Here is a 19,601-nt window from a genome sequence, read left to right on the forward strand (position 1 = left end):
TCAGACTGTTAAATGCAGCATATTCTATTTTTAATGAAGAATTTATTCTATGGAATAAACTTCCATAGAAAATTATATGTTCTCCTTTAAATCCCATCACAGTTCCCCAACAAATGCCTTTTCTTTAAACCCTGTTTATAACTGTTCCATGCTTAGACTAGATAGTATTTGTACTTCTAGCCGACAGCAGTCAAACTTCTTTTTTTAAAATTGATGTTAGATCAGCTTCTCCCATAAACTGTAATGCTAGGAAAGCTAGGATCTCCATGGATCTTAATTGGGAAACATCTCATAGCTGTATTTCTTCCACTTAAGACTGAACTCTGACAAACTCTTAAGAGAGTAACACTTTTAAATTAAGAACATTGACAAGAAAGGCTGTATATAAGTGACCACATATGTATGCACACCTTCAATATACCTCTACTATCAATTTTTGGAAGAGAGAACATAGCTTCTAAATGATTCCAGTAACTAATTATTTTAGTAGATAAAGATTTTAAATTTGTGATTTATAAAGATATAGTCCAATAAAATAAGTTTATTAAAAATATAAATTTCATCATTCTGACTACAGCATGTGGTAGCAGAAACAAATCTGAGTTTGAATCCCAGCTCCACTATGAGTGGTACTGCCTTAGGCAAAGAACTTAACCTGTAGGTGCCTCAGTTTTCTCATCTGTAAAATGGGGATTATAATACCACCATGTAGGGCTGTTGAAGGGATTAAAGGTAATCAGGCTTAACAAATGGCAGATATTTTTATTAAATCATAGGCTAACACATCCTTGCAGATTTAATAACATAAATCTTAAATTTCTGTACAGTTTTTTTTTTTTGTTTCAAAACCAAGAAGTAGTAAGAGTCCAGGATTCAAGGGACAAGCCCAGACACACCCAGTAAAAGGAGGAATGTTGCTACTACCTCAAGATTCTACTGAAGAGTAAAAAAGTGTATTTGCTTTAACCTTGAGTAAAGTCTGCAACTGTTACCAAAATTACAAACACAAGATAGGACTCTTACCAGCTTTGTACCAATTGAACTGAAGGAGTCCTGAGAAGATTATCTGGAAGAAGACTTATTTCTTTCATTATATTTGCCAATCTAACAGGCAACTCTTGCCGAAGGAACATAAATGAGGTCTTTTCACAAGCATTCACAGATCCTGAAACCAAACACGGTGGGAACGGCAGTAAGTGGAAGCCATAAATGAGGCTGCAGAAGCTGAGAAGCAGGGAGAACACAGGGGGTTACTTATTGAGGTCAGAGTGGTAGGATCACTATAATGACAGGGCAAGAAAGAGGAGGCAAGGAATGCCATAACCCATCTCTAGGGTTGTTTTCCAATTCCTGGCATTTCAATCGTTTTGAAGAGCAATGAAGATACTTCCCTGTCTCCATTACTTGCATCTTTACTGTGATCACCTATCTCAAAACTAAGCACCTGAGCAAGTCTGAGCAAGGTGCAGGGCCTAATTAACAGTAGGACCTGTAAAAGCTGATCTATGCAACCCTTTGTTGATATCTTTTAGAAAATCTGTTTCCTAACTCTAGGTTTTTAGTGAGTATCTAAGAAACAAAATTTTGACATGCGCATGGGAACCACTGTACTAAATACTATAAACAAAGGATAAATGTAGAGGAGGGCTTTCTGGTTTTTTTCAGACAACTGAAGGCAAAACAAAAAAAACACCAGTGCCTGTTCAGCAACCATCTACAAGCTTATGCCTCAGCAGCTCTATTCAGTAGTCTGATTCCTGAGAAGCAGCCTGCTCTTCCTCCATTCCTGAATAAAGATGCTAGGCAGGGCATGTTTGTATAATATCCCTTGGGAAGCAGTTCCATTTAAAATAGAAAGTCACATTATTTCAGCAATGCATTTGTATTCACTAATTTAATCTTTCTAAAATAGCAAGAGACAACCTTAGCAAAAATTAGATTGTCGATAGCAGGATTTACGGTATTAAAGGAAAACATTTTCTTGTGAAAATTTAATGGCATTCTGGTCAATGAGGGCAAATCATCCCTTCACCACATGAGTCATTTTAAAGTAGAAATAAAAACCGAGGGCTGTGAGCCTAAAAAAAATGCCACAGTAAACCACAATTTTTAGATAAATTGCCAGCAAGCTGCTATCTTTGAAGCCCACTAGTGATCCGTTAGTGACTTAACAACACTCTCAATGCAGAAGAAAACTTTCTTCTACTCAAATTTTATTACTGTGTTAGTTTTCCCTTTTTCCCTCAGTGGCCCATCTGAAAAGTCAGTTAAATGCCTAACTTTGCATCCTTTCTAGAGAAAACCAATAAGCACGATCAGGATGAAGAAAGTGAATCACCGCTTCCAAAGGGGTGAAATGTGAAAAACTTCCACAGCCACTTTTATTCAAGCACTTTACATGTGCTCAAGACTTACTTGCTGCTCAAGAAATGAACGTGCTGTTGGTGGAAACAGTCTTACGCAAGTGGCAAGAGAAACATTCTATAAAACACTTGTTCAACCTGCTTCCCCTATCATCACGCCAATTTTATGCAATCATTGTATGCAAAACTGAGCACTTATCAGCACTGCACAATCCGAACACGACTCCCGGGTGTCCACACACTTGCGGGTCTCCCGAGCACGGTTCTCCAGCAAGGGCCTGGCAGCGAGCGCGGATCTGCACTCGTGCGCTCAAAGGCGGGAGGTCATCCTGCCGGCGGCCCTCCGGGCTTGTTTTTCAACAGTCGTGATAAAAAGGCACGTGCCCCCTGTTATTTACCCGGCCTACCAGCGCCCGCACCCGCAGAGCTGAAAACTCCGCGCGCGAGGGCGGAAGGGGCAGCTCAGGCGCCGCGGCGGCGATGTTAGGGGGGAGGAGAGGGGCGCCGGGACCTGCGCGCCTCGGCCGGGGTCAGCGGTCGCAGCCGCGCACCAAGGCCCGGCGCCCGGCCGCACTCACCGAAGTCCAGGAACTGCTTCATGGAGAGCGGCGACGGCGAGAAGCGCGCGTAGAAGTCCACCTGGCCCGGAATGCCGAGCTCCGGCGCCGGGCCGGAGCCGGAGTCCGAGGTGAGGCCGCGGCTGGCGCGCCCCCGGGGGCCCGGGCCGGCCGAGGCGGTTCCGCGCAGCAGCCGCGCCAGCCTCATGCCGAGCTCCGCCGGAGGAGCCGGAGCTCCGGCGCCAGGTCGCCGCTCCGCGCCTCTGCAGGGCCCTACGTGAGGGACGTGGCGGCCTCGGGGGCGGGGAGCGGCTGTCAGCGCCGCTGGGCGGGACCCAAGGAGCGCGGCCGGGAGGGCCCGGGCGAGCGCGGGGGGCGGGCGCCAGGCCGGCCCCGGGCACCTCCCACTGGGCCGCGAGGCCAGGCGGCTCGGGCCGCCCCCTGGGCCTGGGCCGCCTTCCCCGCCGCCTGCCGGAAGCGCAGTGGGCCGCTAGGTTCCGCTCGCATTGTGCTACGCCCCCTAACCTCGCCTTTTTGAAACAAATCGTCACCTTCCTGCCTCCTCTGCCCTGCCGGCTTCGGCCAATAGGCTCCACGAGCGGGCCGCGCTCCACTTCCGCGCAACACGAGGTCCTGCTGGGAGCGCGGGTGCAGGAACCGTCGTCTGCCATTCTAGCCCCACTTACTGCAGATGAGGGAACTTAAGCCCCAGAGGGCTTCAGGAGCCAACCTTTGCCCAGCAGTGGTTTGTAAATCGGTGAGCACCGAGGACTGCTAAGTGATAGCGATCCTCATAGTAGCAGCAGCTGCGGTCCCAGGGAGGACGGTTGGTGGCCCAGCTTGCTGCAGAATCCGCACTGTATTTAAGGGGTCCCTCCTCTCCGACTGCCCTTCTCTCTGTCTTAGCATCGCAGTTTGGCTGCTCCATCCTTTCCAGGTTTCTAAGTAGTGAATACAAGACGAGACCACAGGGCTGCAAAGGCCACAGTCTTGTGAAAATCTCCACTGCCACTTCATATATCCACTTCATATAGCTTTGGTATGTCTTAGGTGCAACAGAATTACTTTTCCATGAGTAGTCTATTATATATATCCACAATAACTGGTATAGAGTAACACTTCATTTCTCCATGGTTGTCCATCTTGGGTTATATGAAAATAAGATCTGTATAGAGTGAGATGAGAGAGTCTCCTTTTAGGGTGTATTAGTCCCAAAAGTTTAGTGTGAAGAACATTAACCATGTGGAAACAGTGTAAGTAGTTGAGGGAATGGAGTGGATGCTGCACTTAAACATGTGCTCCAGAAGTGGTACCTCTTTTTTCAGGTATGTTAATGTGGCAATTAAAATTTTGGTAAAAATATCTTACGGGGAACAGTATGAATCTAACACTGAGATATATAGAGAAAGTAATCTCCTGCCCGACCATCCATTCTCTGTACCCTCCCAGTCTGGCCTGCCTTCATCCATTCTATGAATGTTTGTTGAATGCCTACTATAGGTACCAGGTAATGTTCTACGTGGCTGGAAGTAAAGCCAAATGCAATTCAGATAGGATCCCTTTCAGATCTGCCTGCTTTTGCAAAGCATTTGTTATAGGGTCCAATATGGTAGAAGAATTATATACCGTATCTTCAAATATTAGAAAACCTGTGTAGTGAATGAAGGATTAGGTTTGTTCTGAATGGCCTGCACAGCAGATAGAAGACTTGTAGGTGGAAATTGTAGGGAGACAAATCTTTGAAGTTAAGTATTTGGTTGTTCTGAACTTCTTTACATGGCTTATTCAATGGGTTTCTCCACTCTGTAGCCTTTGGATCCAGTCTCTCACCCACCCCGCGATGGTTGGAGCTGTTCCAGTGATGGACTCCATAGCCAGCACGGCATGGTACACAGCAGCCAGTTGTTTCTCTGTTAAGGTGTACTGGATCTCTGCCCCTTTCCATAGTTGTGATCAGAATCCAATAGGTTGGCATGTCCATACAAACCACTGCCAAAGACCCCATCCATAATCATCCTCGATTACATGAACATCTAGCTCACAGGGCCTTGATGAGTCCATTACATTCAAGGCCTGTACAGCCCTGACTGCTCACTTAGCAGCAGTAAAAGCCGCTGCACATGTCTCATCCCAGCCCCACCTGATGCTCTTTTGTACCAGCCGGTATAAGGGCTTCAGAATATGTGCCAAGTGCAGGATAAACACTGTCCAGTAGTACAAAAGCTATCCAAAAACTCTTGTAATACAGTGGCAGTGGTGGGGAAAGCCTGGGCCTTGTCTATGACTGCTTCTGGGATAACTGAAGATTTACCTGACGAGACAACCCCCAAGAGTGACATGACATAGATGTCTACACTGGCCAAGCAAGGCACGTATTTACAGCAGCTTTTTAGCAGCATAGTGCCCTTTCCAATAGCCCGTTAAGTGGAGAACTCCAATGCTTATGGGGGCCAGTGACATATACCAGTGGAAGGCAGGAAGAACTTGATTTTGAGCCACTGGTAGCCGAGACTCCTTATCAGGAGGGAAAAGCCTCTATACCTGAAAATGCTTGGTACACAGATGGCTCCAGTCGTGGGCATCCCCCAAAATGGAGGGCTGAGGCTTTCTATCCTAAGACTGAGACAATATTGATGGAAGATGGAGAGGGGAAGGGCAGCCAATGGTGAGTTGTGGGCAGTATGGCTCATGGTCACCCAGGAGCCTTCCCCCTTAGTTGTCTGTGCTGACAACTGGGCTGTCTATTAGACTTTGACCCTGTAGGTACTGACATGATACCATGCCAACTGGACAGTTGGTCACCTTTCTCCTTAGCTTCAGCTATGTGGTGCCTCCTTCTTCACAAAAAAATGTAAATTATCATGTAGGGATTTCCTCAATTTCCTGCCTAGATTTGCCATTGGTCTAACTTAAACACACGTTCTCTCCACTATTTACATAGCCTCAGCATTCTCCTCTGTAAAATAACTATTTCACTGGTTAGTGCCTATACCATAAAAGGTGCTCAGTAAAAGAAAGAGCCATAGTCATTGGAGACAAGCAACTCAGTTACACAGAAAGGAGAAAAACCTTGATGCCAGCCCACGTCTGTCCACATCAGTTTCCCACATTTTTAAAATTAAGTATCATTGCTATACAATCTTAATGTTTCGCAAGAGCAACATTGTGGTTTCAACATTCACCCATATTGTTATAAGTCCTCACCCACCCACCCATTCTAGTCACTTTCAGCATAGTAAAATGCTATAGAGTCATTACTTGTCTTCTCCATGCTGTACTGCCTTCCCCGTGATCTACCTAAATTACGTGTATTAATTATAATGCCCCTTAATCCCCTTCTCCCTCCTTCCCCATCCAGCTCCCAACCCTTTGGTAACCGCTAATCCCTTTTTGGAGTCTGAGTCTGCTGCTGTTTTGTTCCTTTAGTTTTGCTTCGTTGTTATACTCCACAAATGAGGGAAATCATTTGATACTTGTCTTTCTCCACCTGGCTTATTTCACTGAGCATAATATCCTCCAGCTCCATCCATGTTGTTGCAAATGGTAGGATTTGTTTACTTCTTATGGCTGAATAATATTCCATTGTGTATATGTACCACCTCTTCGTTATCCATTCATCTACTGATGGACACTTGGGTTGCTTCCATACCTTGGCTATTGTAAATAGTGCTGTGATAAATGTGTCTTTTGAAACAGGTATCTTGTTTCCTTTGGGTAAATTCCTAGGAGTGGAATTCCTGGGTCAAATGGTATTTCTATTTTTAGTTTTTTGAGGAACCTCCATATTGCTTTCCACAATGGTTGAACTAATCTCCCTTCCAACAGTGTAGGAGGGCTCCCCTTTCTCTGCATCCATTTTGTTAAATGTTTTGTGGTTTTTGTTCATGTCTGATCCTTTCTTCTTCTCTTGCTAACTGCCCTTGTATGTGATGCCTTTCTTTAGTATTTTGGTTGGATCATTTCTCTTTATTTTTTGTATATCTATTTTTTGTTTTTTGTTGCCATGGGGTTCATATATGACATCCTAAATATATAGCAGTCTGTTACGTTGGTAGTCACCTGTATTTGAACGCATTCTAACAGCACTATACTTTCTGAAGTTTTTACTTGTTCTTTTGTTTTGAGCATATTCTTCTGTCTCCTCACTTTGCTTGATTTTCTGTTTATTTCTATGGTTAGATGATAGGACTACCTCTCCTAATCTTGAAGTCAGGGCTTTGCATAGGAATGTCCCCTAGATAGAGTGTGTGTTCTTGCTTGTTTTGGCTGGCTAGCTGGAGGCTGGGTGGACATGGCCCAGGGTGTCTTGGTGCTGTGGCTCCCAGGACATGATCTAGAGAGCCTTTGTGTGGGCACTGGTCCAGGGCTGCACTGGCAGGGTGGCTGTGGATGGAGGGGCATGGTCTTTGGTCTCTTGTGTTGATGCCAGCTGGGCCCACACTGGTTAGGGCAGCTGGGAGCATGGTCTGCTAGTCTCCTGTGTGGGTGTTGGCTGGATCTGGACTGGTGACACAGCCAGGGGCAAATGGGCACTGTTCAGGGGTCTCCCAGATCATCACAGTGGTGGTTGGTTGTAGAGGGGTATGGTCAGGGGGCTCCTGGATGTGTGGCAGCTGTGGCTTCAGCAGAGGGGTGGTGTTTCGGGGTCTCCCAGGTGGACAAGGGAAAATCCATGTGAGCACCACTCTAGTGCTGTCTTGGTGGGACTGCCAGATCACCAGTGGGGGTGTCTTTGGTGCAGGTGCGAGCCAACTTCAGTTGAGTTTGGAGCTCATATGTGTCTGCACTATTAATGTGCAGGGGGACCATAAATAATGGTGCTCATTAGCACATCCTATCCCAGAGAGTTCTGACAGTCCCTCTGCCATCTGTGGATGCTTTAGTTCTCAAAATCAGCTTCCTTCACTTGAAGTCTAGTTGCCCCTGAAATCACAGGTTTTTTCCCCATGTCCTCAGGCAGGCAAATCCTTGTTCCAGTCCCTCAGTGACATCCCTCCTTATAGCAGTTCACAGCATTTGTGGCTAAGGTTCCCCACCATCACTATGTCTCTTCTGCTGTTTTTTCAGTCTGGTCTTTGTAGCCCTCATTGCAGGAGGTGTTCACTCAGGCCTTGGTACTTCCTCGGAGGAACTGCTCTGTGTGTAGGTACAGTAGATTCAGTGTGTAGGTGGAAGTGGGTTCAGACTCATTCTGTGCAGCCAACTTGGACCTCTCTCCCTGACTGTTTTAAATCAAGTGATGTACATAGGTATTACCAGCCTCTCTTAGAGGAGATTTGGAAAAATGAGGAACCAAAATTCACCTTGATATGAAGTTATTGAATATAAGTCTTAGAGAATCAAGCTGATCTTAAAGGCAGTAAAAGTATTCTGAATCCAGCATTAACTGGAAGAAGGCAGGTATTTCCTATTTTCTCTTTCAATTTCCTAGATCTTTTAGCATTTTGGGGGGTAAGTGACCATATCAGTCAGGATCAGTGCATAAAACAGAAACCACTTGAGATATTGGCATGAAGGGATTTAATTCAGGAGACTAAAAAAAGAATAAATGGGGCCTAGGCTGGGGCTCTGAAGATAATCTCTAGAATAATGACCCACCTGGAGATCTCTGGGGTAGTCACTGGAAATTGAGTTAAAGGCAACTACTTGTAGCTTCATTCCATAGTCAGGAAAAGGGATTAGGAGGACACCACCAGTTAATCATTCTCTGATACTCAGAAAGCTAGAAGACACAATACTGAACCTTAAGTGTCCACAACCATGCTTGCTGGTAGAAATACCCACCATTAGTCCACCTTTCAGATCTCAAATAAAGGCATGCAATTCACAAAATCTAATTCATATGTAAAGTCCTAGCTGCAAGGGCATCTGGAAGAAGTTTTTAGCTTTTCAGGTCTTCCTACTAGAATAGAGGTTGAGCAAGCCAATCCACAGGGATCTGCCCCCAAGGCTTAGGTGTTCTTTCCATTTATTTTTGTTTGTTTTCTGGCAGGTATAGTTGGGTTGTTTGTGCTGTGAATGTACAAAGGAAAATTGAAGGATAGTTGCTGCTTGAGAAAGGAAATGGCAAATGGCAAAAACTTAACCCTTAGAATCAGCCTGAACTGTATATTTCAATCTTTTTGTTTTGTTACTAACTTAAAGAAGTCACTGTAACCAAACCAACATATGCTTCTGTGGGTCAGCTGTTGTAACAGGCATTTTGGTTCCCTTTCAGGTGTAATGGTATTCACTGTAATGGGATTTTGCTTCTAGCAGAGGAGGCATGGCCCACAAGAGTAGTCTAAGACTACTGTCATCTATCCTGTCAAAACTAAAAGCTATATACTCAGATGTAACAAAATCTAAAATGTGCTGTGATGGCTCTTTATCCACTGGTTGAGGATATTAGGAGGTTGGAAGTTGTGTAGATGTGAGTTGGATGGTGCCTATTTCCTAGAAGCCGAGGCTATAATTCTGATTATTCCATATACCATTTTACAGAAAATTAAACCATTAAGGGCTAGTAAGCTTGCCCAAAGTCACACAAGTAGTAAGTGGCAGAGAAGTAACTTAAATGAAGACAGACTCCAGTGACCCTTACTACCCAAAATGTAACCCATGGACCAGCTGCACGCAGCACCGGGAGCTTGTTAAAAAATGACTCGGTGCCCTAGACTGCCTGAATCAGAACTGCACCCAAACAAGCCCTCAGTGGTTCTTGGGTGTGCTAAAGGACAAAGAGGGCTGCTCTTAAGCACTCTGTTAAGACTTTCTAACCACATGGGGTTTCCTTAGATAGGGAAGAGCCCTAGGACTTCATTTCTGTCAACAATTTGGTGACACTTTGAAATCAACAGGCCCCAGTGTTCCTAGGGAAAAGCGTATTTTTTTTTTGCCTTTAACAGGTCTTTTAGTCAATGCATTGTGACATGTTGGAGGGAGAAGTGGGGAGTTTTCACACTTCTTCCGATGATAAACTCTAGCTTAATATACATGATTTAACTCAAGCACAGGGTGGGCTCTCTGAGTATTGCTTCTTCTGCCTAGCAGTAGAAAACTGCAGTGCACCTTCCACTTAAGGGAACCAGAGAATTGACAGTGTGTGTGTAGAACTTAGAAACGGTTCAAAAAAGAGAGTCTGCTCTTTTTTACATACACTCTTCCATTAAAGACAAAAAAAAAAATGAAGAGTCAGGACTTAACAGTTTCAAGATGCCTACACACTGACTTTCTGTGTCTGCCCCAACCCAAACCTGCATTATGGTCATTGTAATAAGGGCTGAGACAATTTAAAATAGAAATAAGGTCAATCTTGTACAAAATTACCTATGTTGCTAAGCTAGTTACATTTATAGGTTAGATTCACAGTGTTTTCTAGTTAGTTAATAAGGGTACTAGCTTGCACGTAGTAGCTCTAACACCCACTCGTAAGTCATGGGGTATGAGAGACACTGAAGAGTGAAGAGACAAACATCAGTGGCAATAAAAGTAAACTGTTTCTTCACCTGTGAAATGAGGAAATAGAACTAGATTTCCATGCTTCCTTCCTATTGTAACATTTTATGCTTCTACATAACAAGTGTAATTGTAAAAATAGCTAACATTTAATGAGCACTTACAGATCATCTCATTTGCTCCTTACAAGAACCTATGAGATGGGTACTATTATTAATCCTATTTTACAGCCGAAGAAACTGAACTGTCTGAAGTGGTACAGACATGTCAGCCACTCACCAGTTATATTCTAAGAGGTGAAGCTAACTCACACCCCAGCAGTCTGACTCAAATCTGGCTATTCCCACCCAGCTCACTTGCCTCCCTTTTTATTGCAAATACGCCTCTATCTCCTCAGGTTTTGTTACTGGTGCAGACGAAGAACTACAAGCAGAAATGAGGAATTTCCAAGTGCTGATACCTGACCATAAATGTTCAGGCCATCCAACGACCTCTAAAGCAGTCTCAATCTCAGTGCATTTTACTTGTAAGTGAATTCACCTGTATTTATCAGTACCGTCTGTCTTATTTTTTTTATTGAAGTATAGTTGATAGACAGTATTATATTAGTTTCAGGTGTACAACAGTGATTCAACAATTATATACATTATGAAATGCTTGTTACTGTAAGTGTGTTAGCTGTCACCATACAAAATTATTGACTATATTCCCTGTGTTTTCCTTTTCATCCCCATGACTTTATTTTATAATTGGAAGTTTGTTTTTCTTTATCCCTGTGAATAAAGAAAAGTTCCCTATGGCTAGGATTCTCACCTGGCCCTGGTTGGCTAGCTCACTACACACATGGACAATACGTCATTATTAACTCTATATAAAGAGCTCCACCCAGTGCTTTGCACGACACGGTGGCATGGCTGCAAGGCTGCAGGAGAGCAGAGGCTGGAGTAGTGGTAGTGCCAAGGACAGAGACTGAGACGGCTGCAGGGGTGGAGAGGTCCAGAGACAGAGACCAGCTTCGTGCATGGAGACTGGCTCTGAGTGGGTGGGATTCTAGAGATTCACCTGTTACCGTGGGAATAAAGTTGGTTAGAGACCCTTCCACCCCAAGAACATTCCACTGTTATTTCTTTGGTCTCACCGAATCCGTAGTTAACTTGTCCGGGTCTGAAACCCATTGGCAAGACAGTCCCCTTCACCTATTTTGCCCATCCCCCGTGGCAACCACCAGTTTGTTCTCCGTGTTTAGGAGTCTCTATTTTATCTGTTTCTTAGATTCAAATATAGGTGAAACCATATGGTATTTGTCTTTCTCTGCATGCCTTATTTCACTAAGCATAATACCCTTTTAAGTCAACCCATGTTTTCACAAATGGCAACATTCTTTTTATGGCTGAGTAATATTCAGTTGTGTACATGTGTAACTTCTTCGTCCATTCATATATCGATAGACACTTAAGTTGCTTCCATATCTTGGCTATTGTAAACGATGTTGCAGTGAACATAGGTGTGCATGTGTTGTTCTGTTTTTTGTTTTTGTTTTCTCTGGTTAAATTCCCATTAAGTGGAATCACTGGGTCATATGGTATTTATCTCTAATTTTTTGAGTGAACCTCCATAGTGCTTTCCATTCCCGCCATCAGTGTATAAGCGTTCCCTTTTCTCCACATCCTTATCAACACATATTTACTATCTTGTTATTTAGCCATTCTGACTAGTTTGAGGTGTTACCTCAATTGTGGTTCTGATTTGCATTTCCCTGATAAGTGATGTTGAGCACTTTCCGTGTGTCTATTTGCCATCTGGATGTCGTCTTTGGAAAAATGTCAATTCAGATCCTCTGTCCATTTTTTAATCAGAGTATTTGTGGGTTTTTGGTGTTAGTTTATCTATTTTGAATATTAACTCTTTATCGGATATATCATTTGCAAATATATCCCCCAGTTGCCTTTTTATTTTGTTGATGGCTTCTTTTGCAGAAACTTTTTAGTTTGACATAATTCCACTTATTTTCATTTTTGCTTCCTTTGCCTGGGGAGACAGATCCAGAAAGAAATTAATGCCAATGTTCACGAATTTATTGCCTGTTTTCTTTTAGTTTAATCGTTTCAGATCTTATATTTAGGCCTTTAATCCATTTTGAGCTTTATTTTTGTGCAAAGTGTAAGACAGTGATCCAGTTTCATTCTTTTTCATGTAGCTGTCTGGTTTTCCCAGCACCATTTACTGAAGAGACTCTTCCCCATTGTATAGACTTACCTTCTTTGTCCTGTATTGACCATATAAGGGTTGGTTTATTTCTGGGTTCTCTATTCTGTTCCATTGATCTGTCTATTGTGCCAGTGCCACATTGTTTTGATTACTGTAGCTTTGTAGTATAGTTTGAAAATAGGGAGCATGATACCTCCAGCTTTGTTCTTCTTCCTCAAGATTGCTTTGGCTATATGGGTCCTTTTGTGATTCCATACAAATTTTGGGATTATTTTATCCAGTTCTGTGAAAAATGCCATTAGTGTTTTGATAGGGATTGCACTGAATCAGTAGATTGCTTTGGGTAGTATGGCCATTTTAACATTTAATTCTTCCTTTCCATGAGCATAAAATATCTTCCCATTTATTTGTATCATCTTCAGTTTCTTTCATAAATGTTCTTATAGTTTTCAGTGTACAAGTGTTTCACCTCTTCTTTTTGGTGTAAATATAAATGGAACTGATTTCTTATTTTCTCTGCTAGTTTGTTGTTTGTATATAGAAACACAACAAACTTCTGTATATTGATTTTGTATCCTGCAACTTTACTGATTAATTCGGATAGTTTTTTGGTGAAGCCTTTAGGGGTTTCTATATATAATGTCATGTCATCTGCAAATAGTGACAGTTTTACTTCTTCCTACTGATTTGGTGTGGGTGGGTGGAGACTGTGTGCCATACTGGTGCCACCTTGGTGGGACTGCTGGCTCATGGGCAGGCACTTTTGAGTTTTGGGGGGTATGTGGTGGGGCTGTCTCAAGGTACATTTGGAGCTAGTGCGGGCCTCCAGACCCTGGTTTTGTCACTGCTGTCACTGTTTGGGGTGGGGTGGAGGGAAACATAAATGTTTCCCAGTTAGAGTTCTAGCAGTTTTCCTGCTATTTGGCAGGTGCTCTAGTTCTGAAAATCAGCTTCTTCCACATAGTCTAGTTGCCTGTTGAACTGTAGGGTCTTTTCTGTACCCAAGGGTAGGTGAGTCCACTCGCAGCTCCCTCACTGATGTCCCTCTGTGCTGCAGGTCACAGCACTGGGGATGGGGCTCCCACCATTATTTTGTCTCCATCTCTCCTGCCATTTTCTTAATGTGGTCTATCCCTGTGTGCAGCAGCTCTTCATTCCACCCTCAGTTCTTTTCAGAAGGAACTGCTGTGTTTGTAGGTATAGATTCTGTGCATACCTGGGAGGAAGTGGATTCAGGCTCCTTCGTGTTGCTTCCTATAAAAGGTCAAAGCCAGATCTTATTTGTATGTATATCCCCAGAGACTAGTAACCATCCCTAGAAATTTTATTTCTAATTGGAAACAATCTCCATTTCACAATGACAGGATCTTAAGAGAACACTCAGGTCTGTCTAGCTTGGTTTGGTGAATTGAATATTTGTCTGCTAGGCTCCTGGATAACCAGAGCAAGCGCAATCTATCCCTGTAGTTTCTTGGGATTTGTTGTGGATATTTTAGAAGAATAGCATGTGAGAAATTTTATCTAATCTCTGATAATAAGCATCTGTCTCCGCCCATTTCTATGCCCCCGGCACAAGCTGAGATGGCCAGGGTAGGGGCGAAGGGCAGACCGAGGCACTTGAGCTGTGCTGCCACGGAAATTCTTTCCAGGGTAATCATCAGCTCTTACCTGGTTAGTGTTGTCCTTGGTGGCACTTGGTCCATGCTTGCACTGAACTAGGACACTTTTCTCACTCTGATTTGCTTTATACATTCACTTAGAGGGCTTAACTGTGAATTACTTTGTAACTTCCCTTCTAGATAGGTCTGTTGATAACACCTCTGCAGACCTGGCCTCAGACACTGGTATATGGGATTCCCACATTCTAATGGCTGGATCCAGTGTCTTCTCAGTCAGCAAACATGCTTTGTAAGGTACTAGAGGGAAAGAAAACACTTGCCCTTTGGCTATAGTCAGGAACTACTGGAATAGCAGATGTCCACATTTCTTTGCAGTAGCCATTCTTCGGACATCATTGTTCATTCTCTTCTATAAAGCTGCCTTTCGTCAGCTTGGATAGCATACAACTACTCTTCCACATTCCCATTCTCTCAGGCCTGAGGATGGATTTATGTGGAACCCAGTCACCTACAGCATTTTAACTCGTTTCCTCCTTTGAAACCAGTCAATTCCAGTGTGTCTTTTTCCACATTGTCCATTGTCCTATCAGGGGTTAGCATCCTAGAAATCAGTTTTTTCATTAAGATGTTTTTATTTACGGTAGTAATCTCAGTCTTTTCCTTACTTCTCTGGTTTGGAAAATTGAAAGCATTTCCCATCTACATCTGCCTCACATTCTAAAATATTCTCAACCAGAAGGACATGACCATAAGCCATGATTGCATGACCCACTGTGAGGGTGTGGCAAGTAATAGACAACTGGTACTGAAGTGTCAGCCATACCACTATCACTCCAAGGCTTTCCTGTGTGATTTTTTTGAGAGAGAGACGGGAAGAACCACGGGAGTCACATAAAGCACGGCCCTGCACTCCAGCCCAGGTCACTTATGCCATAGCCATGGCCAGGCCACAGCTAGTGACACTCTCAGGGGTTATAGTGATTACACATTGCTGTAGTGACTTAACCTGGATATACCTACAAGGTGAGACTGTGGCTAAAAAGAAGTCACAGTCACGTCATTAAAAAGTACCAGTCATACATGTTTTTGGATGGTAACAATACACTTTACATGGGAAATTTATTCAGTCCAGGGGACACTATATACATGCCTTATTTTCATTTATTGTAATAATTCAGCTAGAGAAGTTCCATAAAAATCTAAAATTCCTGAGGTAAAGCAAATATTTTCTGATCAATCAATTCTACGAAATCAGTCTTAGAGACCAATATAATGACACGTCACTGCTGGGCTGCTCTCACATCCAAAATGTGTTCTAGGGAGAAAGCAGCTTAACCATAAGAACTTTTATGCTTCATGCCCTGGCACCACTACTAAGTATAATACCCTGTCCTTCCCAGGCATAGCCTTTGAAGCAGATGAATCAGCATGAACAGATCTCTCTCAATTTGTAAGTATCTTGAGTAAATCATCTTTAAGATCATTTGAGTGTCAACTAAATGGTAGAGCCAAAAAGAAAACAAACCTGATCACATTTACATTGCAGTTGGGCACTAATACCTTTGGCTGATCTGAGATCATATGGGACACTAAGAATAACAACATCAAAAACTTGTTTGGTTTGATGAAATAAAGGCAGCTCAGGTTATTCATAATTTTAGAGTTCGTTTCACATATGTAATGCTGTTACTAAGCAATGAACACTTTCATAAAAAAATTTATTTCACACTTCCATACAGATATCCACAGGTATTTTCTAACCATGAAATAATTTTATAATGCTAGTTAGTATAAAAATGTATCAAAGGCAAACAGACCAGTGATTTGACTTGAGATGACATGTTTAAATTTAAAAACCACTACATTCTTGTTTCTGTTGTTGGACCACCCACTCCCCACTTTTCAGGACATTTGTTTTTATAACAGAGATCTATAAGCACTTTCACAATACCAGCTTCTTAGCAACCTGTAGAGCCAGTGCAGTAGGCTCCAAGTTACTTATAGAACTGAGATTTTAAACACTGTTATGACCTATCTTGGAGAAATTTTTGTGCATGAACATACCAAAGTACAACTAAATGTCCTAAGTATCTTAAGGGCAGTAAGATTTCTGGAAAAAAAAGAAAAACCCTCCAAAGCAAAACGGCACATGCAGCTGTGGCTGAGACACTGCTTATACTATATCCAAATTAGCCCGTTTGCTGTTGCTCCTCATATAGCTTAACATTTGGAAATGCAATAATTGAAATTCAGCCCTCATATCTATTCAATGTCTATTTAATGTATAGAATGTCTGCCTCCCCACCACCTTCATTTTTACAATTAAACAATTAAAAGTTCTTGTTGGAGCAGTCCCAAAGTGGTTTCAGGGGCCCATATGTGGGGGGGAAACAGAACAAAAAACAGCACATCAACTCACTGATTAAATGATTCCAAGAACATTTAAAAACTTAAAAGCCATGATGTTCTATGTGACTCAGTAGTCTTTTACCGGATCGGTTCGGGTCCACCATGGGCACTCACCATTTCCTTCAAGTCCTGAAGATATAGTATTTGCAGCAGCAACTAAACAGCACTGAAGTTCAACAAACACACCATTATTTCTAAGAGCTCCTGATTGTTACAGCATGAAATTCAGAAATCACACAGGGCTCTAACCTAAAAAATACCCGATGTCTGGTAAGAATTAAACATCTTATGGATAAATCCTATTTTTTAAACCTTTTGGGTTGGAGGGAGGAGGTGAGGACTGTCGTGAAGGGTGATGTCTTAATAACTTATCTGTAATTTATAACAGCTCTCTGGTATATTTATAAAGAATATTCTTTTTTGCAGTAAATAGGTTAGGTCAAACCAGTGACTTCCATATTCTAATTTGACTGTTTAATCCAACCTAAAGTGTAAACTGGAGAATCTTTGGCCTGTTAGTCAATAACAAAATGATTTATAAAAAATAAATACCATATACAAATAAGTTTAACTAGCGTTCAAGTCTCTTGCACCTGTGTGTTTTGGTGAGAAGGAGGAATGAAACCTGTATGTATTTGGTGTGAACAAGTATTCACACATCTACGAAATGTAGGAAGATCACGGGATGGCAACATTACCTTCTATTGCACATTTAAGAAAGCACTTTACATTGAGACACAGTTACCCTGACGGCAGAGTCTTGAGACGCAGGACAGTTAATGGGTAGGTCTCCAGTCCTCTGGGAAGAGTGTTCACAAGGGCAGTGCTGAGGGTGGGGACGGCCATTCTGGGAGCGCAGTGACTGGGTGCAGGCGGCAAGCCCTTCCCCAGCACAGGGGAGTCAGCCATGAACGACAAAGACAAAGGCAAACTGGGAAGTTAAATTAAGGCAGTTAAAGAAAAAATCCATTCCAATAGTCTGAAATTTGACTGTGCAAAACAGAACCTCGGGCCACATAACAATATCCATAGTTAAAACTGTAGGTTCATACTGTATGTAGTCTGGCTGAACTCAATATTCAGGTACTGAACAGGCTTTTAAATCCATTTGAATTTGAGTTGGGGGAAAAAAAAACAGTATAGGTACTGCGAAGCTTTTCTGCCCCTCCACCCACCTAGGAGTAGCTTTCATTTTCATTCCACCTTGTGATCCACTGTTTTTTTTCAAGGTTATCATATTTTTCATCATTGATCTTGCGCTCTTCCTTCCGGATCCTTACCGCATGGTATCGGGGAACACTGTCATCGTACCTGGAGCGTTTAAAGAATCCACACTGAAGAAGGGGGAAAGAGAAACAAATTAATCTCAAGAAAAGTGAGTGCACCACTGGAGAATGCCTAAGCTTTCTGTTCAGCTGTGCCTACCTTTGGACAAAGGAAAATGGTAGGTTCTTTTAAGAAGGAACTAATAGGTCAAGAAGAAATAACAGCCAGTGGGGATGTATAGAAACGCTGTGAAACTGAAAGAAAAGTCTTTTTTCTTGTTTTCACATTTGATAACAATGTAGGCTACCTCTTTACTAACAATTTGAATTAATGAAACAGTGCTTCCATTTTTTTTTATAATCAGTACTTATATGTGAAGTCTAATTTTCAGATTATTAGCATGTCATTTTAAAGAACTTTTTTAAAGGCCATAAACCAAAGATACTGCATACCCTTTTCCCACTAACAAAATGGAAATACGGTCATAAATAGTTTACAAATTACTATTTGAATATGCCATGTTCAAATGGGTCAGTTTAAGAATATTCTCTCCTCCAAGGCTACAGTACCTATCCCTCATTAGCTAGAAGGTAATTTAAACTACCTGGATTTGCTATTGTGCTTCCAAATTAATAAATCATAAAATTGTGTCCTGCAATAAAATCAACCATATACTGCAGAGAACTTAGGATAAGGATCACTATATTGAATTTCAGAGCACCCCCTAATTTCTTGTTTTGCAAAAGGGAAGACATTTACTGTATTAATGAATGTGTATTTTATTCATTTTTATTCAATCTGATCCAAAGTAGGTTTTTACTGAGAACCTATCTGGAAATTTCTTAATCAGATTGATTTTTTTAATGAATAAAATGTACATATTTTTAAAAAAATGATGAAGAGGGTATATGAAATGGATGATTAATATGTGTATTATGTAACAGTAGGAACAGGACATTTATGTTGAATGATATTATGGTATAAAAATGTCATGGGGCAAAATAAAATATGCATAGTTATCAATAAATTAATAGGAAAATGGACCAAGAAATTTTGTTCTACGGCCATTTTTACTTGCTAGACTCCTTTATCTGTTAAAAAAATGTGGTTTTTCCCCCATTTAATCAAAGGAGTAAATCAAAGGTAAAATATAAAACTGGAAAGGAAATGGGATTCATCATAGCAGTACCACAGTGAGGGATTATAGGAGTAATTCTATCTTCTTATGCCCACAGAAATGGAAAATGGACTCATTGCCAATTCCTGTTTCCATGGATTTACACACAAGAGAAGCAAAACACGAACTTAAAATCAACTGAGACCCAAGGTCGAATAAAATCTGGGAACATGAAACAAGGTCAAGCTCCATTACAACATACTGAAATAAAAACTGACCAGAGCATTTTTATATTAGTTTTGTATACTGAAAGTCACTTTGGTAAAGAACCTTCTGAAATTGACCATAATGTCCACCTGCCAATAGTCAGTTTGTTGCAATGGTCTTTGACCTATAATAGATATGCAGGAAAAGGAAGTTGCATGCTTAGGTAGCATAAGACAATTTCTGAGCAATAAAAGCATTCCAAGCCTTCCACCATCACTTTATAGCAAGGAGATCAAAACGATGACAGTGAGGAAGCTTTCTCATCAAAAGAAACACAGTGTTTCCAACATGCAATAGGTTAATTAGGCAGTCAACACAAGCTTCTAGCTGTGGGAAATTCCAAAATGGAAAAGAAATC

At 42.0% G+C, this 19,601-nt stretch overlaps 2 protein-coding genes and 1 long non-coding RNA gene across 7 annotated transcripts in view; 1 reads left to right on the forward strand and 2 right to left on the reverse strand.

Moving 5' to 3' along the window:
* The window catches only part of PDK1 (pyruvate dehydrogenase kinase 1), a 29,269-nt gene extending 25,663 nt beyond the window's left edge, over positions 1–3,606 (reverse strand). The window contains exons 1-2 of one of the 3 annotated variants that reach the window (XM_036879144.2): positions 2,942–3,606; positions 1,024–1,215 (exon numbers count right to left, since the gene is read on the reverse strand). In XM_036879144.2, the coding sequence (XP_036735039.2) occupies positions 1,024–1,215; positions 2,942–3,591 (842 nt within the window). In that variant the 5' untranslated portion in view covers positions 3,592–3,606. Of the gene's footprint in view, positions 1–1,023; positions 1,225–2,941 lie in introns of all 3 variants that reach the window. The other 2 variants (XM_057503907.1, XM_036879145.2) reach the window with 2 other exon arrangements.
* Positions 2,914–19,261, forward strand: LOC118909051 (uncharacterized). Its single transcript, XR_005023469.2, has 4 exons — positions 2,914–3,051; positions 15,585–15,634; positions 17,823–17,968; positions 19,095–19,261. It is a non-coding gene; the product is annotated as an uncharacterized LOC118909051 (long non-coding RNA).
* The window catches only part of ITGA6 (integrin subunit alpha 6), a 91,324-nt gene continuing 87,606 nt past the window's right edge, over positions 15,884–19,601 (reverse strand). For all 3 annotated transcript variants that reach the window (XM_057503905.1, XM_036879142.2, XM_036879143.2), the window contains one exon: positions 15,884–17,927. In XM_057503905.1, the coding sequence (XP_057359888.1) occupies positions 17,769–17,927 (159 nt within the window). In that variant the 3' untranslated portion in view covers positions 15,884–17,768. The remainder of the gene's footprint in view (positions 17,928–19,601) is intronic.

The sequence above is a fragment of the Manis pentadactyla genome, chromosome 6, assembly GCF_030020395.1.
Source record: "Manis pentadactyla isolate mManPen7 chromosome 6, mManPen7.hap1, whole genome shotgun sequence".
Taxonomy (NCBI): Eukaryota; Metazoa; Chordata; class Mammalia; order Pholidota; family Manidae; genus Manis; species Manis pentadactyla.